Source organism: Halichoeres trimaculatus, unplaced genomic scaffold (genome assembly GCF_033239565.1).
Source record: "Halichoeres trimaculatus isolate MK-OKI-2021-1 unplaced genomic scaffold, fHalTri1.1 fHalTri1_scaffold_12, whole genome shotgun sequence".
In the NCBI taxonomy this organism is placed as follows: Eukaryota; Metazoa; Chordata; class Actinopteri; order Labriformes; family Labridae; genus Halichoeres; species Halichoeres trimaculatus.
The window spans coordinates 8,700,477-8,728,408 of record NW_027437190.1 but is presented as its reverse complement, the minus strand read 5'-3'; the positions used below and the strand labels follow the sequence as shown (position 1 = coordinate 8,728,408).

General features: G+C 40.1%; 1 protein-coding gene across 1 annotated transcript in view; it reads right to left on the bottom strand.

The window, feature by feature from the left end:
• The window catches only part of LOC141800425 (proprotein convertase subtilisin/kexin type 4-like), a 255,721-nt gene that overhangs the window by 207,298 nt on the left and 20,491 nt on the right, over positions 1-27,932 (bottom strand). Inside the window, exons 3-4 of the mRNA XM_074682945.1 lie at positions 18,289-18,381; positions 5,533-5,614 (exon numbers count right to left, since the gene is read on the bottom strand). Coding sequence (XP_074539046.1) covers positions 5,533-5,614; positions 18,289-18,381 — 175 coding nt within the window. The remainder of the gene's footprint in view (positions 1-5,532; positions 5,615-18,288; positions 18,382-27,932) is intronic.

Here is a 27,932-nt window from a genome sequence, read left to right as displayed (position 1 = left end):
AACAAGGTTGGAATTTTATAAGAATACAACTGTAACAGACAAAAGGACAAATAAAGGAATAGTTGTTAATTTGCAAGTATGAAGACAAAATTTACAAAATAAAGTTATAACTGAATGAAAAAAAGGTCATGATCACAGGCTATCAAAACCAGTGTTATGGACGTACACTTGGGTCCAGGTCAACCCACTCTTGAAAAATCAACATAAATTTTAATAACAGTTTTAAATGGTTGTTATAAGTTGCTACGCTGATTTTTTTGTTCATACATGTCGGGAAGAAGAACAATACCCTGTACAGCAGGGCTATTCAATTAAAAATTTGGTCAGGCCGGATTTTCAGACTAAGGACATGAGCTAGGCTGCACATTTTAGCAGCAAAGTTAAAGGATAAGTTAGGTTTATACAGCTTTTACATTGTTTATAGAATGAAGTAGAACTAAATACTCACTCAGAAGGCTTTCCTAATCCAAGCAGTGCTTCAGGAGATATTTAGATCCAAAATCGTGCAGCGGACGTCCGTATGATGGGATCCATCGGGGCATAGACAGCGCCGCTCCTAAAACTGCATTAATTGTCCAAAAACTCATGTTTTTCACCAATATTCCATCATGGTCCACTCCAGGTTAGTCCTCTGCGGCAGTCAGTGTCACTCCAGACAGCGCTGTGCGGCTGTACTGATCTCTGAACTGACGAAGACTTTGTTTACGTTTGCCCCTCAAAGAAAGGAGTCAGATCTCCAGAGAGTACTGCGCATGCGCAGTACTTTCTGGAGAGCTGACTGCGCATGCGCAGTACTTTCTGGAAAGCTGACTCCTTTCTTTTGAGGGGCAAACGTAAACAAAGTCTTCGTCATTTCAGAGGTCATTACAGACACACAGCGCTGTCTGGAGTGACTTGGAGCGGACCATGATGGAATATTGGTGAAAGACACGAGTTTTTGGACGATTAATGCAGTTTTAGGAGCGGCGCTGTCTCTGCCCCGATGGATCCCATTATACGGATGTCGGCTGCACGATTTTGGATCTAAATATCTCTGGAAGCACTGCTTGGTTCAGGAAAGCCTTCTGGGTGAGTATTTTGTTCTACTTCATTCTATAAACAATGTAAAAGCTGTATAAACCGAACTGATCCTTTAAGCTGCTGTGGTCTCCTGAGCTATACAAGTCTGCTTTATTGTAGCACAGTTTCGATTGTAAGATGTAGTCAATCTATGAATTTTAGCCGCCCCCCCTCGTGAGATCCCCTCGGGAAAGTTTGTCTGAAACGCAGCATGTTTTTCAGTGCGGTGTCTTCGGACATTATAATCTTTCAGCACTGCAGCACACTCGTTGCAGAGCAAACATATTGGTTTGGTTTTGGACTTGGTGGTAAAATAAATAAGTGCTTTTCAGTCCACACAGGATTAAACTGACAATTTTCCTTGCTATTTTTTGTTTTAGGGAAGAAGGGGTGTGCTCTTTTCACCTGTGTATGACTGCTAATGTTAACTTTTCAAACACACCTGCTCAATGACACAATGCGAGTTAGTCGCTAGGTTACAACAGGTGTTGCAGTTAACATTTGTAATAAAGTTGGATTTTTTTGAGAACTTGTCAGTGTTAGTAAAAGATGTTTTTCTCATCAGACCTGAATCCTAATCACTTGGCAGCTGCTTTCAGGGCGCTGCTGTACAGGGTAATGTATGGTGCTGCCCATGGTACCACTGTCACAACCCCATTCTAACTGTGTTTGGGCCGAACTTTAACAATCTAAAAGTCGCAGTCTGAAGCACACAGTGCAAAGTAAAGTAGGAAACATCTGACAACATTCTGAGGCCAAGTGGTAAGTAAAGCGCAGAGTGCAAAGAGGATCGATAGTGATGTTCAGTTGTTTCAAGTGTGTTTTCAATGTAATATGAAACCCATCTATGTCTGCTCTCATTTCTGTTTAGAGCCGGGTTCACCTGCAGGACTATTAAAATGGCAGATTTCAACTTTTCTACTTATGACATTTAAAAAGGGAGAATTGTCCTTATTTCCATTTATTTTTATTTTTATCATTATTATTATTTTTTTTTTTTTTTTGGTGGGGGGGGGGGGGGGGGGGGGGGGGGGGTCTGCCTCTCTGGTTCCCCTAAAGTAGCTTTACATGATTTATGGCCCAAAAAAAATCCCAAATTTTCTGACACCGGTGTTTTAGAAACCCCTCATTTTAGCTTCTGTCTGGTACATCAAAATATTTTAGCTGCTGTCTCTTTAAGGCTCCCTGCATCACAAACCCCTTTCGCTCTGACTGGCCAGCCCTCTGTAGGCCTGAAGGGGACAGACCTTGGTGTTTGAGGCCCACCCCTCCAATATGTAATGAACTAGTTAGAGGTCCTTACACAGTGACCTCATCATCCTGATTGGAGTCATCGTCCTTCCTCTTTTGAGTCCATCAACTCTTTTTAAATCTTTAATCAAATTTAAACCCCCACTTATCAACAAATTGTCCATGTTCTTGATCTTTTTTTTTTCTTTATTACTTAATCACTTTGTCCCAGATTATTGAGGTTTTCTGTTGCTCCTATGTTGTTTTGTAATGGGTTTGTGTATGTGTAACATTTTTGTGAGCTGGTGATGGGGAGGGAAGGTTTGTGGGGCTGTGGAAGTGGTAGAGCAGTGTGTTATGTGTCTGTTGTGCCTAACTGTAATGCATGTTTTTAGCATCTTTTTTGTATCTATGTTTGACTGTCCTAAATTAGTTGAACTCATTGAATCATTCAGTTTACAAATTCAGAGAATTCTACAACATATGAATATTTACAGGTTAGAAAATCTGCTTACATTGTACTGTGTAAAAACAATGTGAATGTTATGTGTGGGTTGTTACATCCACTGAAACAATCAGCACCAGCAGAAACTATCAGGTACTTTCCAAATTACCTGACACACACGGCACGTCTGGACAACTTTATTGATGAATTAACACTCAGGATACGCTGATAGTATCAGGATTCAAAATGACTAATATCCTGTGTGGGTACAATCAAAGAAAGGTAAGCTGCCAATCTTTATTTAGGCTACTTATTTTGCTTATGGATCATGACAGTATTTCAAACACCACAATGATGGCGGAAATAAAAAGGGGTGTAACAAGATCTGTTGCCACATGATATCATGATACTAATTTGTAGTAATATTTCTCATTTAGTTGACAAGCGTGTGAACGGGATTAGTTAACACTGATGGGTACTCTATATATCAGGCGCTGCCATCAGTTTATGATTGTGGTGTGAATAGGCCTGGGCGATAAAAAATGAAAATTTACTGAAATTTACTGCAATGACTGACGTCCTTTTGCCCATGTCCGTATATTCAGTGTTTTAATAAAAAAGAAAATAAAAGTCTTTTTTGTCTTTTTTGACTAGGTGGTGCTGGTGGGCTATGTTCATTCTCTTTCAAGATGAGATACAACATGTTTAGTCACTTGACTCTACCTCTCCAGTCTGAACAAGAAGGGACACAGACAAGGAAATGGCTCATGGTTCAAATGAAGAAGTGACTGACACAGCTGCAGAAGAAGTAACGTCAGTAAAAGTTGATCCTGTTGTGCACACATAAAGCCTGAGCTAATCATTTCATTCACACAGCACGTGCTGCGGTCACCAATGGCTGTGCGTGGCTGTTGTGCTGCGAGTCTCTTTTTGCCGGAGTGCACTGCAGAGCAGATCGTAAAGGACAGGAAACAGACACAAAAACAATCAGAGTATCCAGTCATTTCAAAATAAAGCTCCATGTTCTGGCTTCTGATCGTAAATCTCATCTTTGGTCTTTAAAACTACGTCTCTGGCACATGAACAGAAGTCATCAGCGGGTCAGATCCAAAGGAAATTCAAGGTTTTGGATGAGGAAAAGTTCATTATGGAGGTGAAAAACGTCATACTTCTATACGCCACAACGCATCTTTTCTACAAGGACACCAACAGAAAGGAGAAGGCGTGGACTGAAGGTGTTTTGAAGTTTTGGGAGGGCCAGGTGAGCTTAACATACTTATTAATTACCATGAAAGTATGTCGTCATGGGTGGGATTCCTGCAGCAACATGTGGTTTTCCTGTGATCTTGTGATCTCAGGTATCCAGCTGCTATGGGTGCTAGAGGTGTCCCAGTCCGATATTGATATCTGATATCGGTTTGATATCAGCAAAAAAACAAGTATCAGTATCGTATCAGAATGCATCTAAAATCTCCGATATAAGCAGTTTCTGTTACACATTGGTTAATAATAAATGGGTCAGTTTTTCCTCATACCTACTGTTGCTGAATACTGTTCTTTGTTTGAATAATATCACTTAATCAATTCTTTTCTAACATGACATACATATTACAAAATAAGTAATAAAAGTATCCATGTTTAATGCTGATATTGTATTGGCTTAAAATCGGTATCGGCCAATACTCAATGCTGCAGTATTGGTATCGTATCGGAAGGGAAAATGTAATATCGGGACATCCCCAATGGGTGCTGCCCAGCGCTGTGCTGCTCTAGACCATCGACTGTAAAAAAAAATGGACGCCTGCTTGCTCAGAAGTGGGTCTCCACAAAGGTGGCTGGCTGCAGTATATGTTAAAAAATCTCCAGTCATTCAGTCATGGGCTGTGGTCAAACTTTAAAAAATTATTACTCCTCGTAGAGATGTTTCTCACGTCCGATTGTTGTGGTGATTTGAAGATAACATTCGGCTGCCTTGTATTCAAGCCCTCTTTTACTCTGATAAGTTTTGTTTTCATTAGTTATAAGAGGTTAGAAACGAGGCTTTACGTAACATTTAACGATGATTGACAGCTGCTGTTCTCGTGTATTTTTTGGGGGGTTATAAAATACAAACATTATAATATAAAATAATAAATTTTTAATAATTATTATTTTTGTCACCCAGCTCCCCTCAGATCCCCCCAGAATCCCTCATCCTCTCTGACTGCAATTGCTGCCAATAGCTGCGCCTGTGACAGGGGTAGTCTGACTTCAAAACCCTACAATGGTAAAAGGTGGAGCCACACTGTCCACTCTTTTTACAGTCTATTTACAGTCCTAGATATGTTTGCAGCCACATCCGACCTGTGGTCAAGTCAGAGCCCTATACGATCCTGTTTATACTTGAATGGTTACAAGAGAGTTTTAGACTTTTATATTTCATTGAAAGTTATGTGTGCCAGTTTGTCAATAAATCAACAAAAAGCAGTTAATTTCATTTCCTGCAGTTATTTTCAGATGGCAAAGATATACAGTACTTGAGGATTTGTTGAGGATTTCTCGTGTGTATTTATCGTTATCGAGGTAAAACTGCCCAATTTATTGTGATAATGATTTGAGGTCATACCACCCAGCCCTAGGTGTGAATTTCAATTTCAGTGTAAAAGCACTTTAAGTGGTCAGAAGACTAGAGAAAGAACTACATGACCTTAGTCCAGTTTCAGCTCAAGCTTCAAACAAAAACAGGATTTCTTAAGGAACAACCAGGATCATCAAAAGTGAATTCTGCAAACAAAGAGGTTACATCACATGAAACTTACTGTGAGCAGTGCGGTGGCCCCTCCCTGTCACAGGGATGCGTTTCTCTCTGTAATGAGTGCACTGCCTCTGCACCCACTGAACCTGAAATCACAGCACAGTTAAATATAACTTTGAGGACAGTATATATATATATTTATGTTCACTTTAGACAATAGCTTACATAAGAGACATCCAACTTCAAGCCTGTGGTTGAAAAAAAAGAGGAACTCATCACATTTGCATTCACTTCACACTGAAAAGCTTAGTGTCCACACCTCAGCTCGCCCAATAGACACAATGTACTACGGCGCTAATAATCTTCATCCGTTTCCAAAGTCTTATTTTTGCTTTGTATGGCTTTTTGTCCAGGATTTACAAAGATAAAAGCAAAACAGTGAGAAGCGCAGAAGAAAAAAAAATGAAATATTTATTTCCTGTTCCGTTTCATTCTACTTTGAAAGAGTGGGAGAATCCAGCAGAGGGAGAGTTGGGTATCTTTATGGAGGAGAGTAAAAGGTTTCCTCTTCATTAGTTCAAAGAGGACTCGCTGGCTCTCTTCTTGCAGTCCCATTGTCCTGGGTTAAAAGCAACAAAAACACCCCTGCCTCACCTACACCTCTGTCCTCCACAGCACACAAGCTCACCCTCACACGCACCACCACACACACACACACACACACACACACACACACACACACACACACACACACACACACACACACACACACACACACAGTTTCTTTCATAGGCCGCTGGTTGCAGCTTTGATCTGATAAGAGGCTGGTTTGTGTGAAGGTGGATGCACAAAATCAAACAACAGATCATAGACACACACATGAACACAAGCACACACATATCAGTGTCAGGGCACTATTGTCCTCTTACACTTAAATCAGAGTGAAAGAGGTTGAAAATAAATACTATTGAGAGGCGGCTGAAGTCTTTTATGTCCTAAAAGCGTGCTTGCTTTATTCCCCTTTCATGTTCTTCAATTAGACTCAATTAACAAGAGCTGGTCTAAACTACCCGAGGATGACAGAAGAAGGGTTGGGGGGCTGTTAGAGCGGAGAACCCTGCATGCACGGTGATAATTAAAGAAGACATCCAACCAGAAGCAGATGTGATGTGTGTACAGCTTATCACATGTAACCAAACTGATCTTTATATTGATTACATCGACCGACAGCAGAGATGTTTAAAAGATTGCTCAGTGGAGAATTACAGATCTCATCTCATTTGAAAAATAAAACTTTTCACCTCTCCAAATTAAAAACTCAGGTTTCAAAAATAAAACTACACCAAATTGGTCTCAGAATTTGTAGAATCAGTAACTTAAACTCAGTAACTTCCATATTATGCAAAAATTACTTAATTAAGTCTTTTAGTGAAATGTGTGAGTCTTTGTCTTTCCTCCCAGCCCACAAAATGTGATATTTAATGACAAAACTTGTACTGACTAGTGCTTGTGAATGTAAAATCCTGACCTAAAACGAGCTGTTTGGTATTTCCAGGGTTTGCCGACGTCAGCGATTCCCTTTTTTGACCAATCAGGAGGAAGTCTGACCTGATTGGTCCACCAGAGCAGAGTGCTGTGGAGCAGATGTGACAGCTTTTCCTCAGTGTCCGCCTGTCTCTGTGTTAGCTTCAGGATGCTAACTTTAGCTGCAGTTAGCCTGTTGTTTTAGCCTGTAATGTTACGGTAAACGAGCTTCTTTGTTTTCTAAACATTGTGCACTCGGAGCTCGTGGCGCCACTCTCAGTGACGCTGAAGAGCGGGGTGGTATCAGCGGTGGCTCATTTACATATGAAGGTCACGCCCACTAAATCAGACCGTTCTGAACAGAGGGGCTATGAGAGCCTGGAAACAATGCTGCTGTGCTTGATTTATTGGCTTTTAGGACCAAAAAATGTTACTACCATTTCATGAAGACATCAATGATCCATATTAAACTGCTGAAAAGGAGCATTTATGCAATATGGGACCTTTAATTACCTACGATCCATTTTCAAAATTAGGGCTGAAAAATTCCTCAAACTGAAACCGACATCGCAATTTCACAGAACGCAATTTTCAAATTGCAAAGGCTCCAATTAAAGAAAAAAAGAAAGAAAGAAAGAAAAAAAACCTTAATGTACACAGACCTGGAGGGGATAGAGTAACATTTACTCATTCTTCCTTGTAAAACCATCAAAAGTCAACATGCTTGTTTTTCTGGCAAAAATACTACACATCTACAAGTCTTGAAGTTAAACAATTCACTCAGTATTCTACTGTGACTGTAATAGTTAAATAAAGATATGTTATTTGTAACAATTCATGCATCATTTCATCTCATTTCATCATAACATGGATTTTTTATATGTTGACAGTATCCTTTTGCAGTGTTGTTTAAACTATAGAATGGTTTATTGCTTGTGTTTAGTGAATAATGCAGAAGATAAACGTCCCCCCCAAAAAAAAAATTGCAGGCAAAATCACTATCTCAATATTGGTCCCAAAAACTCCCAATTAGATTATTTCCCCAAATCGTTCAGCTTTATCCAAAACTCATTTAAACTTTTGTGTTTTGCAGGTTTTCAGTCATCTGTTTTGTAGGGGTTGGATAAGAAAAATCAAAGTACGACATATCGGGATTTCTTGTTTGACAATATCAAAATCAGGATTCTTTGTCAAAAAATTGACTTTTGTTTTTTTTTTAATTCAAATTCTTCATTTCAGTCTTTGTTAAAAAGCTGGATTGGAAAAAGTTACCACTTTTCTCCAGCAGAGGGAGAAATGTTTCTCTCTGACTCACATGATGTGCATTTCATGGGAAAATATGGCTCCTGATATAGTCTGTAAACATTAGCATAATCATTTCACTTTTTCACATGGTCTGGTGTTAAAAAAGCAAACTTAACATCCCAAAAATTGTAAATAATAAAGAATCCCAATTTAAATCTTATCGGCACCCCAAAAATCGTAATAGAACAGAATAGCGAGAATAGCATGTTGTCCCAGGCCTACTGTTTTGTTTTTGTTTTAACATGTCTCATATTGAGCTCAGACTGTAATTTTAAAACATGTCCCCAAGAAGTATGTCAATATTACACACACACACACACACACACACACACACAAACAGAGAGAGAGAACACAAGTAGCACTTCATGATGCAGTCTTTCATACTGCTAAACACTTAACATCACATTTGTGTTGCAATTACTACTCAGTAAAACATTTACAGATAACTAGAAACTAGTGTGTGTAGGTGTAAGTGTAAGTGTTGGGTTGTGTGTGTAGGTGTGTGTGTGTGTCCAAAGTACCTTGTAAAAGCCCTCCAGGCCCTCCTCAGGAGGAGCAGCCTGGATGCAGTGATCAATACACATGATAGGGAGCTAATCGCTCTCTGTCAAACCAGGCCCTGCCAGCTACTAATGGCACACCCTCACAAAGGAATGTGTGTGTGTGTGTGTGTGTGTGTGTGTGTGTGTGTGTGTGTGTGTGTGTGTGTGTGGTGTAGGCGTGGGCCTTAATGGCAGATTGAGACTCTTTAGGGAGTGTTGCTCAAGGTTAGACTCAGGGGACGAGGGGCAATTGACCACACTGTCTGTGACACTGACCCCTCCACTGTCAGCACATTCATCATCCAGCTGTGACACATGAGACACACACACACACACACACACACACACACACACACACACACACACACACACACACACACACACACACACACACAGAGTTTAAAGCTTACTGTACACTCAACGTAAAAAGAAAGTCACGTTTAGACGACATTGTTTAACAGGAACACCTTAATACAGCTGAAACTGATGTTTCCCCTTTCAAAATAAAAGCCTGGTTAAATAAAGTAGAAATAGAAGATGGACTGCTCTTTAAAAAGACAGAAAAACGCTTGAATGTGTGGAGGGGGGAGACAACATAAAGGCTGTGAGATGTTGAGAGTATAGTGTTAGTGAATGTCAGTTTGTAGAAATCTCAGGTATAATGTGTGAATAAATACATCAATAAAAGAGGATGGTGGTGAAAAGAAAGAAGAGCGTGAGTGTGATTGTGTGTGTGCACATTACCCTCCCCTGTCTCTATATGACTGAGTGGAAGCGGTGGATGGCAGGCGTCTGCAGCAGTGTGATACGAGCCGGGCTGCACAGATATCAGGGCTGACATTTTGGACTTCGCTACCCACCCACGGCCCCCTGGGAAAGCGATGGCAGTGGCAGCAGCAGTGGCCACATGCCCCCCCTCCCCATGCAGCCATCCCCTCCTTTCGCCTGTCAATCACAATGCTGTGCTTTCTGGGGCTGTCTGCCTCGACCACGCAGCGCTGAGCGCCCCACATGACCATTTCTCCACCAGCACCCAAACGTGGAGCACTGCTGATCCCTATCTAAACCTCATCCACCTACTCTCCCTCCTTATTCAGTATCTCATCTTTGGCTGCCAAGCTGACCGCAGAGAGAGAAAAGACAGAGGAGGACGCTGGCCACTGAAACCAACACAGACATGTAAAAACTGTGACATCACTGGCACTGAGCAGCAGAGAGAAGGAGGAAAAATGTGAATTTATAGAAAAAAGCTAGATGAGGAGATACACTCTGGCCCCTCCTCTAGCCGTCTTTGAGGGCACCTCTTGGCCTCCTCTGCCTCACCCTCCCTCCCTCTCCTCCCCTCCTACCCCCGGGCCCTCTGGTGTGTTGCTCACTCCATTGTGTCAGCCTTCAGAAGTGCTCAGTTTGAGTGGCAGGCCGTCACAGATCAGTTCCCTGCTAAAGCGGCCCGGCAGGCCGGGGTGACGGGCCAGGAAGGGATCTAAGTGGGGTTTATCAGCGCTTCTTAACGCCTCTCCGGCTCTCTGACACAAAAGAGAGGGGGTATTAAACATCTAAAGCAAACCAAAAAGCGTGAAAGCTCCTTATAGGGCCGCGGGATTGCGGATGTGACTGGAGTCTTTAAAAAAATTGCCAAAAAAAGAAAAGAAAAATAGGAAGAGTAAAAGCACACAAATGCAGTGAGGAAGTGCTGAGGGAAAACAGAGAATTTGCTATTCTGTGTCAACGGAAGAGCAGAGAGAGTAAGACAACGAAGAGGGTGTGTGTGTAGACTCAACTATGATATAGTGATGTAATATTTATCTATGAGAAAACTTGGGAAGTCTCAATACAGATTTTTTGACTTCAGATCTGATCCAAATTTTTCATGATGTGTTTTGCAGATACTGATTGGATGCCAATACCTTTCTCTCATAAATCCCGTACTCTGTTAGGTGACTCCATTGTAACTGACCAATCATATTTGTTGTATTACAGTGAGCCCTGTTGGTGCCTCCTTGAGGAACACTCACTTTAAAAATGTTGCAAGACCCTTTTTAACTATCATTGCTTTCCAAAGAGAAGTAGTTCCACACAGAGGTCATGTTTACAACATGGTTTAATTTACAGCAGCCATTAAGCGTGACGGTGGTGAAAACTGGATCGGTTCAGATCACGTAACAAAATCCAATACTACCTGATCCTCCAACAATAGTCATATTAGGTGCCAATAGGGATGGGTACCTTTCACATTTGAAACAATACGGTACCGATGCCCGGTACCTGGCAATCGGTACCGGTACTCAACGGTACCAATTTTTGGTACTTTTTTGTGTCTATGTGGTAAAAAATGTCAATTTGTTTAATAATAAAATATATACTCTTTTACAACTTAACACATTTATTCTTCAATATATAACCTTGCAATGCTGTGTTCATGTCCAGCATGGGAAATCACCTACTCTTCCACTCCCTCACAGTCACAAGAATGCGTTCAGGTACCTAAACATGGTACCTTTTGAATCTACATGAATCGATACCTGGTACTTTTGTCATAACTTGGTCGGTACCTAAAAAAGTACCTAAATCAGTACCCATCCCTAGATACCAATCAGTGTATCAGATCAGGACAAAAGCTCAATTAACAGCCCATGATAAGGATTCTGGGACAATATTTACATTAGATTGTTCAAACATATCCAAATATTCAGGGTAGCCAGTGACAATATATGAAAACTTTAAATGAGTTATTTTTGACTCAGTGAGGTTAATGTAAAATATCCCAAAACAGCATTTCCAATCTATTATTGAAAAGTATTGAACGAAAGGTGATCCTAGTTGGCAGGTGATGAAAAAGACACAAATAAAATCAACCACAGGTTGTATAAAACATTGTCATAATGCCAGTTATGTCCCCCATTAGTTTCTGATTTCACTTTTTATGACAGCTTTCATATTGAAAATGCTGACCCAACCTTGCTTTGGTCAACCCAGCAAGAGACTTGGAGACTGGACTGAAGCAGGCCTCAACCGCCTTGATCCCAGCTGCTGTTTGTCTGCCTGTCAGTCCTGTGAGCCCTGCCCCAAATCATACAGAACTTATAATGTGATTTTTTGTTTAATAAAAAAAGGTATGATTAGAAAAATGCACCAGACTCTGACCTTGTTATTTTTTGCTCTAACGATATTTTTTTTTCTGAATGGGTGTGTATGTGGCTTCAAGAGCTTTTGGAGCCAGCCTCAAGTGGATACTTTAAGAACTGCAGTCACCAACACATTGGTTTCATTTATTCAGACCAGAGGATGCTGCTTGGAATCACTCAGTATTCACAATGGCCTCTTAAGCCCTGTTTTCACCAAACGGTTCGGCTCGGTTTGTTTCGGCACAGCACAGTTCTACAGTGTTTCCACTGACTAATCCTGGGACAGATCCCCAAATAAACGAGACCAGCTGTTCCACTTTGTTGGATCCCTCTGTTGGGGTGCAGGACTAAACCAATCTAATCCCAGAAGGTGGAGCTACAACACTGCAGTCCGTTGATTGTTCGGAAGAATCGTCACTTACTGTGCGACAGCGGCTGTATTTCTCCTCGCGGCACACAGTCTTCTCTGAAACAAAGCTTGGTTGTGCTTTTTAACAAAGTGCCACATCAGTCACAAAGAAGGCGAATTGCTGGATGTTTTCCATCGTGGCTCTTTGTTTACTGTGTCACGTTTTTCTTCTTTGTTGGATTCATTAGCGGGGTACACTGTGTGGCGCTGCTATGGAGTCAAGCAATTGTTTAACTGATGCGGCCATCAGCATCCAGCTTGCATGCCACCTATCTCAAGGAGGCACAGTTGGCGGTGGAAACACAAACAGAACCAGGCTTAACCAAGCCAACCTGTACCAAACTGTACTAATCTAAACCGGACTGTTTGGTGGAAATGGGGCTTATGACTGTAAGTCTAGTCATGAAAGGTTTTTTGTAGCACTTTCACCAGTTTCCTGACCTCTCAAAGACTTCTATATGATATGTAAGACTCACCCATTCACTTCACACACACTGATAGCTGAGGCTAATGTTAGCTAATGTAAAGCACCCATTAGTGTCAACAAATCCCATTCACATGCCCAATGGCCAACAAAGGTTTATGGCTAAGTGCCTTGCCCAAGGACACAATGGCCCTAAACCCTCTCACCTTCAGATAGACCAATGACTGACTGTACCACTCACACACTCACACACACAGGTCACATCTGAGCTGTTAGCTAGCTGTGTGAATGAGTATGTGTGTGTGCATTGAGACCTCATCTGAGCGTCATCTCTGAGCCCTTATGTTTGCATGGGGCTGTTTTCCCACAGCCTTGCTAATTATGTTATTAGCAGTTAATGCAACAGCTGATTGCTGCTTTACTGGCAGCAGGCTGTTAAATAACATTCCTGCACATGTGAGTCAAACAGCACACTGCTTATGGATTGCTTTAACTCAGTGAGGGCTGCAGCAGCCGTTGCCGACGTCAGTCAGTGATGTGTGTCTTTTCCTCTGTTTTGTAGCATCATCCCACTCATGGGTTCAGGTCAGGTGTGTCACTTTTTGAAATCATTTCTTTTCAACGAACCTGTACAGGACCCAAATAAAATAAGATGTTATACTGTATCACTGGTGGCTTGCAGTGGTTCATTATTCACTCTTGACTGAATCCATTAAAAAAACACAGTTTTTAACTATTTAACATCAAGGGTCGCATCTTATGCACCATAAATGAGCAAGGCATGTGGGAGCTCAAACTTCACATAAATAAAGAACAATCAGGTTATAAAAGGTTATGAGATACAGTGTGTAAAAATGACTTTCAGGGTTCATTCACAATGATGAATGGGAAAAATCTTGTGCTCCTGTACTTCCTCAATCTAGACCTTTGTTGTAATTTTTTTTGTGTATTAATTATGCCATTGAAATATAGGTTTAAATTTAAAAAGAAGAAAGAAAAAAAAACATTAAAATTGTAAAAATTAAATTAAATTAAAAAAAAAAAATGTAAAAAAATTAAGTCTTTGAGACCAAAACTTAAAAAAAAATTAAGGTGAATATACATCTTGCAGCAAATTAATTATTTAAGGATAATATTATACACTTTTTTTTAACCAAATATTTAATTTCAGTATTGACTTAACCAATTCTGAATTGGGAAAATTACGTTGCAATCAGGGATGAGCATTACAAAAATGTCAACAATTCAGTGGTCTGTAACGTATTCTATGATTAATTGAAGAGTCACTACTCATTGGGACAGCTGCCTCGCTCTCTGTGCATAGCTGTTTTTGACTTACCTAATGCTTATTTGGCTTAGCACAGTTTTGCACTTGGATTTAATTTGTTTATAACATCAAAAAGTTTTTTTACAGACTCTTTTCACACTGTAACTGTGGTTTCTTCCCATCAAACCACACCAGTTTTACTGGAACCTGGCATCAATGCTTTTTCTACTTCTTTTTGGACAAACAGTTAGCAAACTTCTTTCTGAGGGCAATGGCCTCTTGTACAGCCTCTTAAAATAATTGAAAATATGTTAAGAAGGTAGGAAAATAGTCACACATATTTTCTAATTCTTTATAAATTAACAACTACTTGAACATTTAAAAATCATGACTTATTCCTTGCAATGCAGTGATGAATCAAATTTTAAACTCAGCCCTTGTGACAGAGAACAGTAGCTGCTGCTTCATGTTTCTGCTCACAGAGGGTTTTGAATTACGCAGCATTGCTAAACTGCTCTCACATCAAATTGAATGAAATCCCCCTCAAACTAAAATGCTTTTATAAAAACTTTAATGGCCATAGCAACATCACAGGGTCTTCATCAGAGGACTGAAGCCAAGTTCTTAACTTTCCAACTCAGCAAAGCTTAAAGAATTTCCTTATATGTTGCCTTAAGTTTAAAACAAATAGCTTATTACTTAATCTAATTTATTTCTTTACTCCATTTTTTCCTGTCAGGAGCATGACGGTTAGTCTTCTGACACACTTCACTTGGTTTGTTTACGTACTTGCTTAGTAAGAAAGCCTAAGTGTGACTATACTTTGAGTCTGCACATGATTTTGGTGCCAACATGCCACCAGCCAAGGCACTTCAAATTCTTCCATAAATAATCCTAGATAGGTTTTTTTATCTATTTATCAGATCAGCTGATCAAATCCTATGAAAATACACTTTAACTAGATTCTATCAATACTGAAAGTCTTCATCAGAGGACTGAAGAGAAGTTGTCATGTGAATTCCTGTAAGTTGGCTTTAAATGGCCCATTTGGTCCACATCAACTTCTGACTGAATCTAAACATTAGTTCCTCCATCTTCTTTTTATCCTTCGAACAAAAGTTATTCTAGAGACTCTAGAATAATAACACTACAACAGCCCTTAATCTGTTATTACCTAATACTTGATAAGAAAACCTCTGTGTAGATGTAATCTGAGTCGTGGAATTTAACACTTCTGATGGCGAACAAATCAGACAATGTTTATCCTGAAAAATGCTGATACTAAGAAAATAAAGTCCAATCTGGGGAATGTTTCTAAGTCTTTGGTCAGTTCAGAGAGAATCTAACTTGTTCCTCCCGATGTTAAAAATACTTGATTCGAAAATGATTTGCAGGAAGGCAAAGTTTAGACCTAAGGGTGCTTTTATTTAACTCTTAGGGCTTTAATTTTGTGGCGCAGCGCAGGGGGCCCAGCACAGGGGGCAACCTGCGCAGTGCTAATTTCGTGCAGCGCACCGCCATGCGCTGCCAATTTGCCAATTTGGTAAACCGTCTGCGCAGAGATGGGTGACGGCGCACCAGGGGGAGGTGTCAGCAGATTCATGTTGGCGCAGCGACAATTTCGTTGCAAAAAAAATCAGCTGGAAGCTCGCCAGCTCCAACCTGGTCTATCCTCGGCGCAAAGCGAAGCGCACCCCACGCATCTGTAATTTGGTGACAGGCGCACATTTGCACTCATGTCAACAAAGCCTCAGAGGCAGGTTTCCAGAGTGTCAGCCACATTTTGATGCAATAAACAATCACAGCAATCACTATTTAATGTAACCGTCTGAACCAGCATATACATTTATATCTATATTAACTGTCCCGTCACATCTGATGTCAGATTAAAGCCGTTTGTCAAAATGGAAAGTTAACCTGACGGCAGCTGGAAGTTTGATGCACATCTTACGATTAAACAATAAACAGCCTTAACATCTGATACTGAGTATATCTGGTTCTCTCATTTCATTTAATTCAAAGAAAAGAGGGAGAGAAAAGACGAAGAAAAAGAGACAAAATAAATGTGTGTCACTCAGGATTTACCTGTGATTTCCCATATTTCTCTGTTTTAGTCTTTATTTTTTAACGTGATCTAAAAAGATGGAGTACATTGTTGTAAGGAGGATGAGGTGGAGACACTGGGAGAGTATACAGTATATCACCAAAGGTTCTGCTATTTGGCGATGACAAACCAGGAGTGCAGGTGGATCAGAAGTATTCTGAATGGATAAGCTAGCTGTGTAACTGTCTCTTCATTTTGTACTCCTATTAATGACAAAGGAACAGATTACATCTGTCCGGGGAGCTGGCCCACACGGTGACACGCTTCGTGTCCTCCGATGCACCCCGCTGTCCATTGTCCTGCTGCAGGGACAGCGGCTCTGACCGTCTCTGCTATCAGGTCTTTCCAGCACACCTTTCGCGGTGCTCGCGATCACTCAGACCAATCAGACGCAAAATAAAATCATTTTCCATCTGAGTTAGTTCAAATAAAGAACAGAAGAAAGGAGCAAACTTAACACACTATAGACGTTATTTTAAGTAGCTAGTTAATAACGAGTTAGTACAGTTTTAACCTGCGGGGGCAGTGACAGAAGCATTACACCAATAATAACTATAGTTCAACCTGGCAGCTTATTCAACCTTACATGGTGCCATAATCAGTCAGCTTGGTGACGCCACCTACCTCCCATGCGTTGTAAAATAATGCACAGAGCAGCATACAGGTTTGTAGACAGAGGCATGATCAGAGGTGGGCGTGTGGAGCACAGCTCCAGCACTGGCAGCACGCCAGCTACTGTAGCTAACACACTGTGACGGTATGGGAAAAACCATATGACCCCACACCGAAAGAGGACAAGAAAATCTTCAGCGTGAATCTGAGGAAGTGTATATAAGCTTAAACAAATGTTGTTTAGCAGATATTGTAAGAGTCTGAGAGGTCAAAGCATTGTCTTTTCAAATGTAAAGGTTTTGATTATGATTTTAAATCTGAGTGATGCAGGAGAAACTGTTTCTGGATGTAAATAAACAAAAAGTAAACTAAGTATAAAATAGTCTGACTTGAAAGCAGGAGGCTTCATCACTGTTTGTAAAGAGACACAGAGTCTGAGGATGCAATTCTTTATCATCCCCTAAAACGATCTCTGCAATCCATTAAATTTAAGCCTCATTATGGAAAATTGAACTTTTTTGGGATGCAAATTCATTTTCTTCCAAAGTTACGACGATAGAAAAGTAATTAAAGTTACAGTGTAATGAAATCATGAACCATACTTTGAGTCACTAGAGATTGCACATAAATTACTTCAATTAATCACACGCACACTGATTCAGATGATAACTGTGAATCATAAAACTTTGAATGCTCCTCTCTATCTCTTTCTTTCCTGCTCTTGCATGTGTGTTTGCTGCATGTTTGTCCATCTGTGTGTGCGTGTGTGTGTGTGTGTGTGTGTGTGTGTGTGTGTGTGCTGTCATACTCTGCATTTTGTTTGTTTGTGGCACTGAAGGGGCAGAGAGTCGGGTAAGGGCCAGAGGTCTGATGCACCCTGAGAAAGGACAGGGCCAAAGCTTCTTCCCCTCCCTCCCCCCCTTCATCCTGTGCTGTCATGGGATGTCTCTGTGGGTGATGGTTTCCCTGGCAACAAAAGCCCGGTGAGAAGGCTGCATTGTGTGCTCGGAGGGTGATGCAGAGCGTCTGGTTGGAGGTAGTGCGGGAGGGGGGCTCACACAGTGATACTGGGTGGAACAGGATAGAGCTACTCAAGCAAGGTAAACAACTTTCAGCCATTACTCACAACAGAGCTCGGCTTCTTTTTTTATCCTTCTCGCTAATCAACACTAGACCCTGATTAAAACAGCAACGCCAGCCAAATGAACTTCCATTTGCATATACATGCTGTGTAAAATCAGTCCTGATGCCAGAGTGTGAATTCACCTTGACGTGGCCATGTTAAATGTATCAAACAGCCACGTCGAGGAAGCTGAACACTCTAATTTGCTGTAGTTACAAATCCATTTCCCGCTGTGTTACACAGACAGTACGAGTCAGGCCAGAGAGAAAAACAACCTCAGAGTTGGTTCCTCACTGAGGATGCAACTTTATAATCCCAGGATCCTCACATATGATGCTGTTTTACTTAGCAGAGGTGATTTATGGTGACAATTAAAAACACTTACCCCTGCTGTAGCTGCAAGCTCATTTTCAAAGGTGGCTCTGTCAGGGCGCCCTCTGCTGTCTCTCAGGGTGTACAGACCATCCAGGCTGCCAATCTGTTAGCAAAAACACACAGGTTTAAAAAAATAAAAATATCAAGATGTAAGATATAGCAGAAAAGATTACAGCTGGGATTTTTCTTGGTGTTTTTAATTTGAGAGTGTTTGTTTTTTTCATTAAGGTGCAGCGTGACAGTAAAAACACAAAACATATTCAGCCTTGATCACCTATACGCCAGACGTTATAGCAACCTATCCCCTCCAGCCATCTGTCTTATGTGGGTTTTTCTGCCAGAGGTGGACTAAAATCAAATTGCGAAACAGTTTATCTAACCTTATCCTGGGCTTTTCATTTCCAAGCCTTATAAACTCACATCGCACTGACCACCTGGGAGAGTTAGAACTAACTAAGTGAAATCTACTCGGCGGCAATTGTGTGCAAGGCGCACGCTGTGTGAGTATACGGCTGTTTTTGTGTGTGTGTGCGCGTGTGCATGTGTGTGTGTGTGTAAGGCTTGCTGATTCTATCTTCCTTCACATTCATTCTCTCTATTCTCTGTCCCTGAGGTGCATCAGGGCTGAGACTGCCGAGTAAATTGTCCCAAATTGAGTTCCTTCTTGCCGGCAGATACAGGCCACATCCCGACCGTTTAGAGCAGGAGAGAGAAGGAGAGGGAGGAGGAGAGAAAAAACAATCACAGCACACATCACTTGCTTGAAATTCTTCTCTCTAATTCCTCCCTTTGCCTTTCTTTTCCATCCACCCTCCCTGTCTTCCCCTTTTCTCTCTCCTGTGCTGATTTCCCTGCTGCCTCTCTTTCTTCTCTCAGCACATTATTCTCCTGCTCTTTCCTCTTTATATCACTCCCTGTGTGTCTTCCCTTGTCTTTGTCTGCTGAGATAGGTATACATCAGTCTTCCCCTTGCTCAGCTTGGCTTTTTCTTTCCTTTGATGATTCTCTGCCCTCCTGCTTCTTCCCCTTCCTACATCTATTTCTGTCTATCCTCTCTTGATCCCCGTTTCTTCCTCCATCTCCTTCTCCAGCACTACTTCTTCTCAGTTTTTCTCCTTTCGTTGCTTTCTTACTCCACCCTCCATGGCTGGCTGTACCCAGTGACACAGTACCCATCAGCACAGACCTCCTGGGTGGAGGAGTCTCGCTCTAACAATAATCACACAGTAAGTTTGTAACGCTGGCAGCCCAGCTGAGCTGAGCTCAACTGAGCACACGCGACTCCCCTGACGCGGGCACACTCCATTTAACTCAGCAGGAGGCCGAAGGCTAGCTTGAGCAGGAATGAAGCATGAGACAGGGATGGGGACATTTTTTAGGGGGTGGGGAGGGGGGCTGCACTGTGGACTGGTGATGGAGCAGTGACTGGAGAGAGATATGGTAATGGGATGAAGAAGGATGGCTGGAGCTGAGAATGCTGCTACAGGGGATGAAGGAGGAGAGAGGTTTTGGTCTTTGGATTCAGGCAGAAAACAGTTTTTTTTTGTGATGATGCTCATGTCACCATCTCTACATGGAATAATAATCCCTCTCAACTTTACTGCCTGCTCTGAAGAATTCATTCAGTTTGTTCACCGAGGATTTGTTTCATAAACTTAATGCTGTTACAAATCTGTAACAACCTTTACGTTTATTTTGGGCTCTGTCCAAACTGAAGGATTTAAATGTAGTGACTAACTTTTGACCAACACAAAGATCTGCAGCCCTGATCAGGGTTTCTACCATTGCAGAGTATCAGCCAGTGACTAGAGTTTAGTTTTTACCAAGATTTGAAATTGTATAATGTAAAACCTAACGTATGTAGCTTTCTGTTACTTAACACGCCTCATTTAAACTTTAAGACAAGTTGGAAACACCTATTTTCCTTAAAGTGTTGTTTTCAGTGAACTGCTTACTCATCTTTTAATCTCACTTTTTTTCAGCATTTTGAAGCTCTACTTAAACCTTTTAAAGATCCAACAGTTGAAAAATTGAAAATTCTTGCAATTTTTCAACTTGTCTTAAAAGTTTTGATCAGGTGTGTATTAGGTAGGGATGGGTACCTTTCACATTTGAAACGATACGGTACCGGTACCTGGTACCTGGCAATCGGTACCAGTACTCCTGATACAAATTTTCAGTACTTTTTTGTGTCTATAAGGTAAAAAATATAAATTTGTTCGATAATAAAATAGATATATTTTTTTCAATTATACATATTTGTTCTTCAATATATAACTCTGCAATGCTGTGTTCAAGTCCTACTCTTCCTTTCCCTCACAGTCACAAGGATGCCTTCAGGTACCTAAACATGGCACCTTTTGGTTTTATGTGAATCGGTACCCGGTACTTTTGACAGAATTCGGTCGGTACCTATAAAAGTACCTAATTCAGTACCCATCCCTAGTTTTAGGTGGCAACCAGTGGTCTGGTTTAAGCTGATGCAGAAATGTTAAAAGCTACAGTTCATCAGACATCCATTGGACGCTGACTGCAGATGCATCAGAAGCTACATACATCAAAAATTAACATACTTACAGACAGGTGTCAATCATGTCTCTTTCTGCACACACTGTATGGGTTATCTGCTTATTTTTGAAGATATTAAGATTTTACATTGAAGTGACACTCCGGGATGGAACAAGTTGGGTCCTACCACAAGGTTTAGGGCAGAAATTACCCCTACAGCAGTGTTTTTGTGCAGCAAAAGCCCAGAGCGCACACACCAAACACCCCCTCCCTGCTCCTCTGCCGGTTTCCTCTGCACTCAGACGGGGCCAATTTTTACTTGACCAAAAACACAAATAAACGGACTCCCACCGAAAAAATCTGATATCGGACTGCATTCACGCTTTATTTAGACAGACTACCTGCGTTTGTTTATATCTGGCACGCCGTGCGCGTGGACTGATACACTAAGTGGCGAGCGCCTCGTTGCCAGCTGTGGCTCTGCAGCGGAGGTAGCGCTGTTTTACGACACGATGGGAACTAGAGCCTTATTTAGCGGACAAATTCAGAGCATGGCTGCCTGACTGGCAGGTAGATAGTATCTGTTAGCAAGGAGGCTAAAGGCTAACTTAAACGCCTTCTCTTTAGCTCAACTGAAGCTGAGACGATAGGCTTCAAAACTATTGATGTCAAGGAGACTGTGTCCATGCATCACAAAGTCTACACCTTATTTATACTCTATAACTTAAAGTGGGGACATTACACTATTTTTTGTGCTTGATTAATCTGTGTATGATGTATTGCCAAGATTTGGGCTTTTATGTCACTACAATGTTGGTGGAGATAGTTTCCTTTAATTTGAAGACAGTGAGCCTCATTCACTAAAAGTAAGTAAGTAAACGGTGAGTACAAACATTTACGACACAAATCTGCCGTATCTGCCTTGCAAAAAATAAAAAATAAATAAAATAAAAATAAATAAAAAATAAAGCCTCCTCAGAGCATGCTTTTGCACAAATGATGAAGACCAACTTTCTCAGAAAATGTAAACAAATACTCTTTTAACTAAATGCATGAAACATTTAACAACTGTCAGTATAAGAACAGAAAAAACATTTGCAATAATTCTATAATAAAAACTGTGAATTGACTAAATCAATGAAATCAACATGCAATGGATGCATTTTCACCCTTATCTAACTTAAAATTAATTAAAATCTAACATTTTTCTGTTATTTAAATAAAAAGGCCACTTTAGTCATCAGTGCCATTAATTAGCACATGTATTGCCTAAACCAGTTGATTATATGGATCCTATTTAAGGGCTTGCAGTGAACAAAACTGATAACAGGTTTTGTCCAAGAAAGTAAACGGTGGCAGATCTAGCACTCTTGTCTTGATGCACCAGATGTCCTTGAGGTGTTGTAATACCCTGATTGAAGGTTACAGGGAACGTGTGTTTGCTTAGCCAATGGTGATTTTGGGTATGGACTTATTTTATATACAGAGTAAAAAGGTTTCTACATAGTTATTAGTGATGAGGCGCATTGTCTTTCTGGAAGAATTTCTTTCCAAAAACATTTTCTGCTCCTCACTGGATAGCTAAGACATGTTAGCAGTTTGCCCTATGGTGCTCTCCATGGTGCTGATCCTGTGTCTGATCAAATACTAGAAACTAAGCTAGATGGTCCCTCATAACTGAGCAAAGGTTGCCAACCAATGGGAGATCCTGTTCTTGTATTTTCAAAATGTAATAACTGACAGCACCTTTCCTCCAAGACAATTTTTCTCTGTATTTAGCACTGCAGACTGACAGATGTCTGATTAAAATTATTCAGACCATGTGTTGTGATCCTTTAGAGTAACACCTGAGTATTAAGTTAAAATGATGAATAATTCGTCAAGCTAATGGCAAATAATGGATAAAGTAGTGTAGAAACTACAGCTTTGGGTCTCACCGTGTATTAGCTATTGGAATTTAAGGCACTTAAAGGTTTGTCAACATTCAGGCTACAACAGTCAGGTCCGATTTGGCCATATTAAAGACATAGAGAGGTGCTAGTTAAAAGTCTTGTGTTAGGTCCAATTTAAGGCCAATCACTCTGTGTTTTTTATGGGGCCATGATATTTAAGCTGTTGAAGCAAAGGGGTTTTCAAAGGCTTTAAAAAAAAGTTTTAATCGGGCTAGGTATTGCTAAGAACATCACAATTCAATTCAATTTTGATTCTTTAGGTCGTAATTCGGTTCAATATCAATTTTATTGGAGGGCACAGCCGCCCCCTTATTGCCAGGAGGTGAACTGTTTCAGAGGATTTGCTGAATTGATATTGAATTGGGCAAGGAAATATTGCAATGCATCAATTCATCAATATTTTTACCCACCCTTACAATTTCACAATCGTTACATGCAGTGGAAACGCAGAACCATTGACAGCAGTAGGACTGAACAATTAATCGAATTTAAACTGACATCGCAATGTAACTGAGTGCAGTTTTCAAATCCCAGAGTTTGCAATTTATAAAATAAAATTAAAAAAAAGTTTCATATACACAGACCTTCAGCCTATTTCATTTCATCATCATAACATGTAGGCCTGACCGTCATACTATAGAATGATACAGAATGATATAGAATGATTTCATTAATTGTTTTAGTGAATAATGCAAAAGATACCCCCCAATAAATAAATAAATAAATAAATAAATAAAATTGCATGCTATATCGCAATATTGGCCTAAAAAAAGTCGCAATTAGATTATTTTCCAAAATCGTTCAGCCCTAGACAGCAGTCAGTTACAACTATTTCTCCAGCAAACTCTTCAAGTGCAATCTGTTGGGACAGTGATAAACTTTAATTTGTGGTGTTTTTTGTTTTTGTGAAAGTAGAGCCTCTGTCCAATCTTTCATTTTTTCACTGACTCCTCCTGTACCTGGTTGGTGGTAAACCTCAAATGCTTAATCTTTGTCATTTGGATGAGACAAACCATGAACACATAGCCAAACTACAGCTGTACAGGAAAATTAGTGAGCAATTTGAATCCAACCAAAACAAACACGCACAAACACACCCTCACAAACACACACACACACACACATACACACATATTTGTGCCCTGCCAGAGCAGGTTCACAGCAAAACAATATGAGGCCAATCAGGGGACCATTGGTATGGCTCTCCCTCTGCTAATGAAGGCACTTTGAAAAGGTAATCTAATTCACCAGCAGCAATTAAGGCTGGGAGCGCCTTGTCACTATCAATTATCCGCTCCTTCACTCATGTTCTCCAGCGTGGACACTGAGCCTGCCTGACACACAGCACTGTCGGACAAATCAACCCCATCAGCCAGCAAGTCACTGAGAAGACTAATCATGAGTGTGTTCCAACACACACACACACATATCACACAGATAGATACTGTATGCTTGAATCACTGCACTCTAAACTGAGCATGCTTGGAGTGAAGTGAGATGTCCTGGCTAACTGCAGGAGCTGGATCTTTACTGACTGAATCCACAGACAGCATCAAATCAGATACCGGCTCCTCCAGGCGACTGCTGCCTGTGAGACTGATGTGTGTGATAAATACTGGTTAGTGTTGGATTGTCTATCTGTGCGCAAAGAGATAAATTTAGCATTATTTCAGGTCAACTCTTGAGGAGCATTAGAGAAAACATGTAGAAGCTGAGTATTTAATGGCAGCATACAATTTAAAACCTATTTGTGTGCTGACCAGTGCACCTGTTACATAATACACACCTGTATATTTTCCTTCCAACAGTGATTATAAAATAACTAGGGCTTTAAAAACTTAGCAGATGAATCACTTAATTAAAATTTTGGGTAAACAGCAGCCTGAAAGTGTCTGTATGAGTTGAAGTTTAATGTGGTGTTGAAAAGATCATTTCTCACTCCAGAAAGTTGTTGATGTGTTAACTTAAAAGTATTCAAAGTAAATCTGATTGAATTTAACAACTAAAACAGAGGATGGGACAGAATTAACAGATCTGGAACTGTGACAGATACAACTAGTTCCCCGCGCTCTGAATTAGTTTGGAGCTGTTACAGGCCCCAGTCAATGGCCCCAAGTGATCTTTCTGTAAGTGGCTCGTCAGGTAGAATTAGTTGGCACACAGGAGAAAACAGCATCCAAGATCTGCAAAGCAATCTGCACTCTCCACCTGAGAAATCAAAGTAGAGGAAATGTTAAAAAAAAAAAAAAAAAAAAAAAAAAAAAAAAAGACTGCCTGCCCTCAGGCTTTACAGAAGAGGGACTGGGTGCTTTGGCTGCAAGCAGGCCAACCTCAACCTGCCAATGCTAACAGTCCCTGGGGTGGAGAAGTGTTACATCCCCGCCTCACTTGTCCCGCTCTCAAACAGACCACAAATCACCAAAAACAATAAATAACAGCCTTTTAACAGCAAACAACAAGTTCTTATTTTCCTGTCAGTGACTATCACAGAGGGGCTGAGGAGCTCAACACTGTGGAGCTGCAGAATGGGCTAATCAACTGGTCGTCTGTCTCTGCAAAATGTGGCGTATTCACATCACAACCACAGAAAATGGGAGCCATGAAGAGAAAATGTGAAGCAGCAAAGCGTCTTCAAGGACTTCACGCTGTAACGTTAATGTACAGGTACAGCAGACTGAGGGTTAGCAAAACAAAGGTGACTGAGATAATTCACATAGACAAGTAAAATCCACGCTGTCAAGCCTCGACTAAAAATAAGTCTTAACTTAGTGAAAGACAGTTTATCACCCGAGTGTCAGGATATGAAACTGCAATTATTACCAAGCTAGTGTTAGCCGGGTTGCTATCTGTGTGAACAAGTTACGTCGTTTAAATCTGCGCGCGCCAACCAGCAGGAGAACTACACCGACCACACATATCAAAATACTCAGGGTTAACGTCGACTTACCACATGAATTGATGTTCAAAGACGTGAGTTTTGATAGTTTAGTGTTCTCCTCATCAACGTCTAGCAGCCGTATATCCGTCCCATCCAAGTGAACATCAACAGTCGCGCATATTTTTCAGTTCGAAAACACAAACCTATGGCAGGGTCTGGTAATTTCCGAGGCTGTCGAAAATCTTTTTTTCCCGCCAGAGGAATCCATAAGACTGTGACGTCACATAAAAATTTGACTGATGACACACCTATTGATCTATTCTGATTGGTCCACAGGAAACACTAAGCAACTAAAAACATGGAAGTTAAGTTATAGACAAAAAAAATTGACTGATTACAAAACTTTGTGATTGTTTTATGGCTTGTGATAGTCCGTTTTGTTAGTGAGCTGTTAGACTTTATTCAGAGTGATGACTGTGATAAATGCAACACTACGCAGACATAAATAAACTAATTTCAGCAGGGGTGTTAATCAAGAAAAATAAATGAAGTTATTATTTCTTTTTTTAAATGACGAGCAATAATAACCAAAGTCTAGATTTCATGTACATTTCAATGAGACAATCAGAGAAATTGCGAGGAGGAAATATGATGTCTGGAATTGTTTTTATTATAACTTCAAGAGTAGCGCTGGCACAAGCTCCGTCAAACAATATTTGTTTCTATGTAGTTAACATCCGTACCCTGAGCATATACTTGTTTAAGTGCTATAAGGGCTTTATAGTATATCTATATCTATATCTATATCTATCTATCTATATGTATATATATATATATATATATATATATATATATATATATATATATATATATATATATATATATATATATATATATATATATTATATATATATATATATATATATATATATATATATATATATATATATATATATATGTATATATATATATGTATATATATATATATATGCATATATATATATATATATATATATATATATATATATATATATATATATATATATGTATATATATATATATATATATATATATATATATATATATATATATATATATATATATATATACACAATACAATACAATCCAGTCCAACTTTATTTGTTGAGCACTTTAAAAACAGACCCTAAAGACCGAAGTGCTGTACAGAAAAAATAAACAAATAAAATACGAAGCAACTAGCAAAAAAAAACAACTTAAAAGCAACTTATAACATAATTAAAAGGCATGAAAAAGAACAATAAAATGAAGAAATAAATTAAAAAAAAAAGATGGCTATTAGGTGTTGAAGGCCAGAGAAAAGAGGTGTGTTTTAAGAAGGGATTTAAAAGCAGACAGAGAAGAGGCTTGTGTAACATGATGGGTGCAGAAGCTCAGAGAGACAGGGCGGTGCAAGAACATGGAGAGATTTAAAAGCAAACAAAATCATTTCAAAATTAACCCTATCAATGCACAATTAGTGAAATGACAATCACCTCAGTGGTGTTGGTGTGTCTTGAGTGATTTAGGAGGGGCGAAAGACTGGTTGATCAGTATCACTGGCTACCATTACACCATAAAGATAGAGGAGAACTCCAAGCAACTCAGGGGAAGAGTTATTGAAAAGTACAAGTCAGGGGATGGATACAAAATAAATTCAAAATCATTGAACATCCCTTGAAATTCATTGAAATCAATCATCAAGAAATGGAAGCAGTATGGCTCATGCGTGAATCTGCCTGGATCAGGCTGTCCTGGTAAACTGAGTGACTGTGCTAGAAGGAGATTAGTGAGAGAAGCCAACAAGACCCCTACGACTACTCTGAAGGAGTTACAAGATTCAGCTGCTGAGATGGGAGATGGGAGATGGGAGATACTGTGCCTTAGCAACTCAAAACTTTATGAGAGAGTGGCAATAAGAAAGTCACTGTTGAGGAAAATTCATATTGAGTCTCGCCTAGAGTTCACGAAAGGGCGTGTGGAAGACTCCCTGTTTAAGTGGAAGATGGTTCATTGGTCTGATGAGATCAAGATTGAGTTTTTTGGTCATTGGACTGTCAGGGAAATTTTTCCTGTTGCACTCAAAATAATTTTAAAGATAACAAAATAACAGTGTGATGAACCATCTCCTTTAATTCATATGCAGCATGGAGAGAAGACCTCTGCTTGGTGTTCTCTCCCAACAGAGAGGTTGTCTTGACTTATATACAGTTTGAGCTGAGGTGATAAATATTCCACAGGACAGCTGCCCTGCACCCTTCTCAATAAACAACATTTGTTGCGATTCAAAAAAACACA